This window comes from Ciconia boyciana, chromosome 3 (assembly GCF_034638445.1).
Source record: "Ciconia boyciana chromosome 3, ASM3463844v1, whole genome shotgun sequence".
Classification (NCBI taxonomy): Eukaryota; Metazoa; Chordata; class Aves; order Ciconiiformes; family Ciconiidae; genus Ciconia; species Ciconia boyciana.
In genome coordinates this window covers 115583630-115592727 of record NC_132936.1, presented here as the reverse complement: position 1 = coordinate 115592727, position 9098 = coordinate 115583630, and the positions used below count along the sequence as shown (strand labels likewise).

Below are 9098 nucleotides of genomic sequence, written 5' to 3'. Positions count from 1 at the left end.
GCCGCCAGCCTCCCTAGCAACCGTGGACACGTCCGCCTGGCAACCATGGACGGTAACACCTTCTTCTCCCCCCGGCCGCCTGGCTCCCCTGACACGGTGTCCCGCAGATAGGAATGAGGGCTCCCTTATAAAGAATCGTACACTCAAGCAGCACACTGATAATTATCTGCGGTTTCAAGCTGCTGTGTATTTGAATAGATATCTGTATATATATATCTTTGAATTTCAGCCAACAGTTGTAACAGTGACACTGGTTCTTTCTTTCTCAACAGATGCTGCGGTTTTTAAAGTGTCTTTCATATTCCCAAATAAAGACACGTATGGTAAGAAAATCTTGGTAGGTGCTAATTCCTTTTGTAAAAATGAGTGTATGGGATTAAAACAGAGGAAATCTATACCAGTTTCAGGGTAAGGGTTACATGAGTGACAAGTGACCCTGAAGCTGCGCAGCTGAGGTGGGGAGGCCCCTCTGGAGATCCCCAGTCCCCAGCACGCGCAGGGCCACCCATGATGGCTGCCCTGGACTGCATCCCATTGGGTCTTGAATATCTCCATGGACGGAGACTCCACAACCCCTCCGGGCAACCTCTGCCAGTTTGGAGTTTAAAGCAAAAAATTTTACCAGCAAAAATGGACTATTACCCAAGTAACACACTGCTTTGGCTGTGTAAGAACCCCCCACAGACACACAGAAGCTGCCATGGGGGTGTTTCCTCAGGGTCCTCCTCCAGACAGCCACAGCCACTGCCCTGATGGTCCATGGGGGTCTGCTCTGCCCCACACCAGCTCCCCACCACCCCCACAGCGGGGCTCAGTGGTGGTGGAAGAATGGGTAACGGGACTGGCTCACACTCTGTGCGTGGCACCCAAAGGCGCCTGCTCCAGTGGGGCTTGCGTGCTCCAAGGGCCCATCTCTGGCAGCAGTCTGTCCACAGAAGATGGAGAGTCAGCTCTGGGAGAAATGGCTCTGTGGAACAGAAGAAATGCATTGCACGATCTCATAGGTTTTTGCCTCTCAGATGCTCTCTGTCTTGAAGTGAAAATACATGTCTACCACTTCTAGAGGGGGAGTGCAAAAGGACAGCTGAGCATATGCTCGAGAGGAACAGTCATGGAGTCCACACCGGTGCCAACAGAACTACATATGTCGGCAGCTGGAAAAATGGCAAGGTAATTTTAAGTATTCCTTCATTTTAAACTTTCTCTGGGTTTGGAATGGAGCATGTCTCACTATATCCACCCTTAAAAAGACACAGAAACGAAAGTCATAACCTGAGAAGGATCAGACCAACACCACAGGCTCTTCTTCCACCCAGGAATCTTGTCACAGCCCAGTCTGAAGACTTGGGGTCTTCAGATGTCTGCTGCCTCCCGAGGTTCCTGCAAACACACTGGTCGTTGCTGGCAGGCAGGCCCTGGCGAAACACCTGGGCAGTGTGGCACCGGTGGTGCCCAGCACAGCACAGCCACTGTGAAAGCCCTGCATGAATGGGCTGTGCACACATAGTGGGGTAGGCATGGCCCTCCTGCACGTGTATATACACCACACACATCCTACAATGAAACAGGGGAGCTCTGGCAATGGACCGATACACTGTTGTTTGGCTGCCCTTGGTTACTGAGCTCCCCAGGAATGAATTAGTAAGTACAGGAAAATTGCTTATTTTGTTGATGCTGGAGAGGAGACAGTCCTTGAAATGAGACAAATAAGGGTCTGCGATTAGGAAACAGCATCTTGTGGCTTTATTAGATGTAGTCTGGCCTTTTTTTCAGTCTCTTACAAAAATACTGGTGCAATGATAAGAATTAAGATTATGGCACAGAAGTGCTTTACAGCACAGATTTAAATCCCCAGGCATGGCTTAGTGGCCTAGGCTGAACAAATGAAAGATTTGCTCTGACTTGATCCACAGAAATAAATTCTGTAAAATTTAATTAACCCCTCAGGCTGTCAGGGTAGATGAGTTATTTGCAGGGCTGGGGACAGCAGTTCCATGCTACATAGATTGTTAAGATCCTGTGAAACTACCAGCAGAGGAGGGGTTTATTGGACACTGTGGCTGGCCAAAAACTTCTAAGCTCTTATGTGAAATCCTTGTAGAAGCAGGAACCTGTCTAAATCTGAAAGAATAGTCACTTTCCTCTCCATTATTATATCTGAATATGATAGCAGACTCAAAGACAGCAATCTGAAGGGATATTGTAATGAAAAGAAATAATACTGTAAGCATGAACATTAACCATTTTCTTTATCCTTCATCTCTCATTAAATGCAGATGAATGGTACTGGAAGGCTAGGACATCCTTCTGGGGCAGTTATGAAGGTGAGTTCAAAGACAACGTGTTTCATGGGGCTGGAACTTACACATTTCCAAATGGAGCAAAGCACATTGGACCATTCAATGAAAACAAGTATGTTTGAAGTGTAGTCTTTTCTATTAGTTTTGAGTTCATAAGCTGTAAAGTCCAAATAAAATTCACCCAGCATGGGAGTAGGTTTCCTTTGCTACCAGTGAAACTTGCACTGGGTATCTGAGATTGCTGATCCCAGTTGTATCCTTTTCATGAGATCGGTCAAAAGTCTGTGATACATTCCCACTCAGAAGTTTTCAAGATGGTTATTCCACTCACCCACTATTTGTTACCAGGTCTCTGGGCTCAGGCAGAGTTCAGAGAAACAGAACAGTTCAGACCTGTCCTGGTTTCGGCTGGGATAGAGTTAATTTTCTTCCTAGTAGCTGGTATAGTGCTGTGTTTTGGATTTTAGTATGAGAAAAATATTGATAACACGCTGATGTTTTGGCTGTGGCTAAGTGGTGTTTACACTGCTCAAGGACTTTGCTGCTTCCTGTGCTCTGCCAGGTGCACAAGAAACTGGAAGGGGGCACAGCCAGGATAGTTGATCCAAACTGTCCAAAGGGCTATTCCATACCATATGATGACATGCTCAGTATATACACTGGGGGGAGTTGGCCAGGGGGTAGCGGTCGCTGCTGGGGGACTGGCTGGGTGTTGGTTGGCAGGTGGTGAGCGGTTGTATAATTGGATTTTTTTTTTTTCCTTGGGTTTTGTTCCTCTCTCTCTCTCTCTCTCTCGTTGTTTTCCTTCTCATTACAATTTATGATTTTGTTGTTTTTGTTCAAATTATTAAACTGTTCTTATCTCAACCCACAAGTTTTCTTACTTTTACTCTTCCGATTCTCTCCCCCATCCCACCACAGTACCAGCTGTGTGGTACTGAATTGCTGACTGGGGCTAAACCACAACAGACCCCTTTCAGAGCTGTTGTTTCAAGCTGTCTGCCTACAGATGCATGCAGAAATACAGTGCTGATTTGCACTGATAGTTTGCAAAGTTTGTGTTTACTTATTTTTGAGGTAAAGTACAAATTGCAGAGAGATGGGAAAATGTGGAGGCTTATCTTCATCACTCAGAATAAAATGTTTTAGTGCCACTCATATAAACATCATCTGAGTTAATGTCTTTGAGTAAGGGTGTGTGTTTTGAATTGCTAAGATACCATCTTCTCCTAAAACAAGAAGTTGATACCCACTTCATAATCCACAAAGCAGATTTAATGAGAGAATTAACCGTAAAAAATGACATGAGAACATTCATGTTTATTCTCCTTAAATGACTTCTCTGTCAAATTTGCTAGGTTTGATTTAGGTTTAATTTTTCTTTAAGGACCTCCCCAGTCCAGTATCTAAAATAAATCTAAAATGTATGTTTGTTAATATGTGGTCTTTCATCAGAAAAAAAGCTCTGTCTTGCCCTGCTGACCAAAAATAATAGCACCAATAGTACTAGGATGATGACCAATTCTATTTTTAAATGATCAGAAACCAGATGAAATATGTGTTACAGAATGTACCTGGATACAAAATAGGAACCTGTATGACAAACTCAAATGTTTGGGGAAAAATTAAAGACATTTATTTCAATGCTTTAGAACAGATTGAGTTAAGTTACGCCTCTATTACAGTGGCATGTTAAATCTGCTACAGAGCTTCTGTCTTTTGCTGTCATATTAAATGACAGACGTGAATTCTGCATGAAGTTTAAACCTGTGAGTACTCATCACTCAGTGAGGGCATTCAGCAGTAGATCACATATGTAGCTTTATGGGCATTTTCTCTCAAAAATCTTACGGTGATGCCTCTACTCTCTTGTGAAAATGTAGCCCATCACAAAGGGGCCAGCACAGTGCTTGTCACTACTAGCTGATCTGTAGAGAAAACCATCTGGTTCTGATTTGAACTTGTGATTTCAGCTAACTAAAATGTTGATGTAGATACACCCTTGGCAGCAGAGATCCAATCTTTGGCAGCCACTGCTGTTTTCACCAGGGAATTAAGACTTCTTTTTGACACTGTTTTGTGACTGTTAATACACGCCACTCCCTGACAGCCCAATGAAGGCTACTTTGCCAAGTTTCAAGATTGCTAGTTTCCACCTACTCACACGAGATAGGTGTCAGTTCACCAGATCACTGCGGCTTTTGTGAGAGAACATAAATAGGCAGCACCATAGCAACTTGCTGTGACTGCTAGGTGGCTTCATTTTTTAAGGGAAACAAATCTTCAGTAATTGATTTTAAAAGTTATTTTCCCCTCATTTGCAAGGGATGCTGATGTACAGACATTTCTTCTTTATAGCAGTTTTCAGGTATAATGATGAGCTTGATCACAGCTTTCAAAGATCAGCAGAAATATGTGGTTTATGAGGACTGAATTCACACGGCAGTTACTTTTTTTTTCCTGCAGGAGGCTGTAAATCCTTGCACTTTGTCATAACAGCATGTAGCAGGATGGGGAAAGGGTAAGAAAGGATGGATTTTTACAGCAAGAAGATCACACAGTAACTGGCTGCATACACTTACACATCTTTAAGATGCCCCTAATGAAAGTCAGGATAAACTTCATAGGACTTAAACTCTGGTAACTTCTAATCATGACTGGGACTATGAAGTTTTTCCTGTAGAGGCTACATGCTGGGAGGACGTTAGTATAAATACAGTTTTGCAAATAAAGGAATATGTTCCTTGGCTGTCTAACCTGTGTGCTTTGTAGGTCAAAACTTTTACAGGCTACAAAGTTAAGGCAGGTACTTACACTACACTGGGAAGGTTCTGCTTCCTGGCAATTTGCTTATCTGAGTAGTGCACACATCACTGTGCTGCCACAAACTCACTGTATTCTCAACAGGCTGGATTTATGTCATTACAGGATGGAATGTGAAGGAGACTTTATAGATGAAAATGGAGTGGAGTGGCACATTTCATGGCTCAGCAGCAGTAGGACTGAAGCAGAAGTTGAAAATGTAGCTATTTGGCTTAGACAGTAGCACAGGTTAAAGGCTCTGCATTTGGGGCTCAACAGCTGTGACCAGTTTTCAATAGGCATTGATTTCTTCATGTATTTATTAAAAATAACCCCTGACAATGCATGTCAATAATAAATAAAATTAAGTTATTTTTCTTTTCAGACTGATCCGCTGAAGTCTCCTAAGTGAAAACCTTAAAGAAATGAAGTTGAATAGGGTGAATTTATAAGTGGAGCAGTTGATGACTAGAATTCTTTTTTTTTATTTTAACTTGCCCTAGGAATGACTTTCTCCCTGAGTTTCAAAAAAAACCTGTCATCAACAAATGAAGCCTAATTTATGCTCAACTTTTGTAACTTTCCCCAGAAAACAAACCTCACCACCCACAGAAGCTTTTGCAAACAGTGCTCATATGATCATGTTTACCCTAAGCCAGGTGTTGCATAGTGGGGTCAGGGCAGAGCGCAAATGCAGCTGTAACATGGTAGTTACTCCTCACAGGTCAAGCCCATAAACCCCAGGCTCTGGTACCAGACTGCTCAAGGATAGACCTCTGCCATGCACCAAAGCTGCTTTTCTCTGGAAAGGGAAGTAGACAGGAGAGTGCACAGGGGAGACTGATCATTGCCACTGTCCCATCAGAAAGTCTAATACAATGAAAAAACCTATTTCTATTTTTGTTTGCATTTGGTCATCAAAGGTCTCTGCACTATGAATCTAAATACTTTGCTTTACAAAGCAGAAAACCTGCTTTCTAGTTTAAAAAAAAAAACCCCACAACATACCAGTGCTGTCAGGAAAAAATGTGTGTTGAGTCTTTGCTTGCCAGATATTTAATAGAGTTTTAGTAAATACCTGTCCTTGCCTCCATTTGCAGACATAATGTACAAATGCTGTTCCTTCAGATGTGCCTTCAAATACTCAGCTAATTTTGCTAGGGTTCAGAAAAATCTTGGGCCCTGTGGTTTCTTAGCAAAATGAAAAACCAGCACGTTATCAGCAGACTGAAACATACTGGGCCATCAGAAACAAAGCAGCTGGCATTTGGCAATATAATGCCTTTCAGCCCTTTTTCTTAAAGCTGCCTGTACGAAATCTCTATTTGAAATGTTTTATTCATAGATTAATGAAGCTAAATGTTTTTCTTTTTATTTATTAAAAAGAAATCTTTCCTAGCTTGAGCTGTTTGTTGAATTCACAGCTATCTTTGACCCACCAAAAATGCACTTTCCAGCAAACTCCTTCAGAATTATAATTTTATTTTGTTCAATTTTGTTGTATTTTGCTCCTGAAATAGCCAGCTCCAAAAAAGAAATACAGTGTCTTCTGTCCCTAGTCCTTGACTTCAGAGGTAACAGCATCTTCCACAGAGCTTCTGTTAATCTATGAGCCTGTCCTTTCAGCTCCTTTGCTAGGACTCCACATCACCACATTTATCTGTGCTGCACAGCAATTATACTGATTTAGGCTGCACAGTTTCATATTTCAGGTTTTCTGCCTGAAGCATCTCTTTGAAGCAGATCTTTGTCTTTCAGGGAGAAATTAGTTTGCCTTTCATTACTGTTCCTCCTCCTTTATGTCTCCCTGCTCTTACACTTTGAAGTAACTCAAACCTTTTCCTGACACCCCTGGCCTTGGGTTACCTGCATTCTCCCCGTGCTTTCTTGATGCCCTTTGGAGCAAAAAGCCCTGCAGGACCTTAGTGAAGAAATGGAGCAGGCATGGAGGGCTGCTGCCTCCCACTCTCCCATCACCCTCCAAGCCCTTATTTATGTTTACTCAAAGGAAATTTTTCATGATTTAACAAGCAACAGAAAATACACTAGTGCTGGTGGTTGCTGCTCCCCTGCCCTGGCTACTTTGGCAACCTTGCTCTTGGCCCCTGAATGAAGGGGCCCCCTTGACCCTGGCATCCATAGTGAGGCCATGCATGGTAGGAGACTGAGGTGTCTGAGAAGGCGGGGAGGAGCTGGTCCCGTCTCCCTGTCCCCAGCTGCAGGCTGCCTCGATTGGGTGCAGCCCAGGGGGTACTTAAGAGCCTCTAAGCTCAGCAAAGTAGCAGAGACCACATCAGCACCTGCCTCTCACCACACGGCCCCCTCTGCCCATCACTTCACAAGGCTTCTCACCCTCGTTCGCAGCACTGTGCAATTCTAATTAAAAAGGAAAAAACTCGGTATAATCTTCTTCCAAGCGCACAGTCCTGGTTTTTTCATGGGGATGCAAGGATGTGACCTGATGATTACATAATTAGAAGGCATTTGTTATGCCTGCATTTCAAATCAGCGATTAGCGTGTGACAGTCCCATCCTGGGAAACGTCAAGCCACCATTGCTCTCCTCTCTCTCTCTCTCCTTTTTTGCACAGTGCTAATTCCCAACTCTGGCAATCACCAGTGCTGAAGGATCTTCAACTAGCCTGGGGTAAGTTTAAAATGTACTCAGCATGGGATGAAGAGTGGGATTAATAATACCATTTTTCATATTATTGGAAAAAGCTAGAGCCATAGCTATTTAATATTGCATGTGCAGCACATAAAATAGTATTTAAAGTATTTTGCATCTTCAGTGCCCACTGTTATTTCCAACTGATTTCTTCTAAGACTGTGTATGGAGATCTAGCTTCTTAGTGTGCTGGAGAATCTTGTGAGGCTGCATTTATAGTAAGGTCTCTCAAATAGCAGGTTAAAAAGACCTTTTTTTCTCTTACCATCTAAGAGCTAAATTGAGGTATCATGCTGAATTGAAGTATTTGAATGACAACTGCGTTTAGAGTTAGCTGGAGACAAAGCGCGAGAGTAAATCACTGATTTTTTGCTCTCTTTAGAGGACTGGGGGTTATTCTCCAAGTGGAATATTTAAAACAGCCAGCAGTCTCAGACGGCAGGATTGAGACAGTCACCAGGAAAATCCCAAGCATTTATTTAGGAAAATTCTGGATGTTTAACAAGTGCAGCAGCAAAAGTGCATATGGATTCCCCTGCACTGTTACCCATGTCATGATTTCAGAAGCAGACTGGGACAGAAAGCCAAACAAATAGTAACTGTTATCCATCAAGGCTAGGTTGTAAATGCTTTACTGTTTGCATGCTGATGCTCGGGGTATTCCGTCGGTCTTTTTAACAAGTCATCCTCTGCAAAGTTGTGCCATTCCAGGTGGGGGAGCACTGGAAGAATGAGCATGGTCACATAAATGCAGCGCAGGCTGCGGGACCTGCCTCCCCTCCCTCCCCACGCACAGCTTTGTGTGAGAATCCCACTCCTGTGCTGCCTCAGTGGCCCCTCGCTCGTCTTCGACTCTGTGCCTGGGGCATAGCTAAAGAAGGCAGCCCACTGGGACCTCCCTGTCTGTCCACACCTTCTCCCTTAGGGATTTCATGGGAAGTGGGTGCCGGCTCAGGCTCTGTCAACTTTCACAGGCAGCCCATTCTGCTCTGGGGGGGCTGCAGCGCCAGCTGCTTGTGCAAGGCACCAGAGCAGTATTCTTTGCTGGACACCAGTGGCCAGAATCATGGCAATCACTAAGGGCAGAGGTGGCACTCAGCTTTGGTTCTTGGGCTTGGCATATTTGGCTGCTGGAGGGAAGATAGAGACAAAAGGGGAAAATACTTCCTTTTGCCCTGAAACTATTACCTGGGCTTTGCTCTGGAGATGTCATTCTGGCTTGATGAGAGCTGCAGGAGGGTAAATGAATTTTAATGCTCAGCTCTGAAGAAACAAGCATGTCTTTGCTGTTTCTCGTCCCTAAAGCAGGGGGGCCATGGGCTTGGGTTG

At 43.8% G+C, this 9098-nt stretch overlaps 2 protein-coding genes across 2 annotated transcripts in view; both read left to right on the top strand.

Annotated features, from left to right (window-relative positions):
* Positions 1–10: 10 nt before the first annotated feature.
* On the top strand, positions 11–5326 carry MORN2 (MORN repeat containing 2). Its single transcript, XM_072857227.1, is given in 7 exon segments — positions 11–52; positions 273–323; positions 1064–1170; positions 2277–2313; positions 2316–2412; positions 5229–5264; positions 5266–5326. Coding segments are annotated over 7 exon segments (396 nt in total). The 5' UTR covers positions 11–45.
* A 2364-nt stretch (positions 5327–7690) lies between these two features.
* ARHGEF33 (Rho guanine nucleotide exchange factor 33) overlaps positions 7691–9098 on the top strand; it is a 34652-nt gene continuing 33244 nt past the window's right edge. Inside the window, exon 1 of the mRNA XM_072857223.1 lies at positions 7691–7748. The gene's annotated coding sequence lies outside the window, so the exon portion shown is untranslated. The remainder of the gene's footprint in view (positions 7749–9098) is intronic.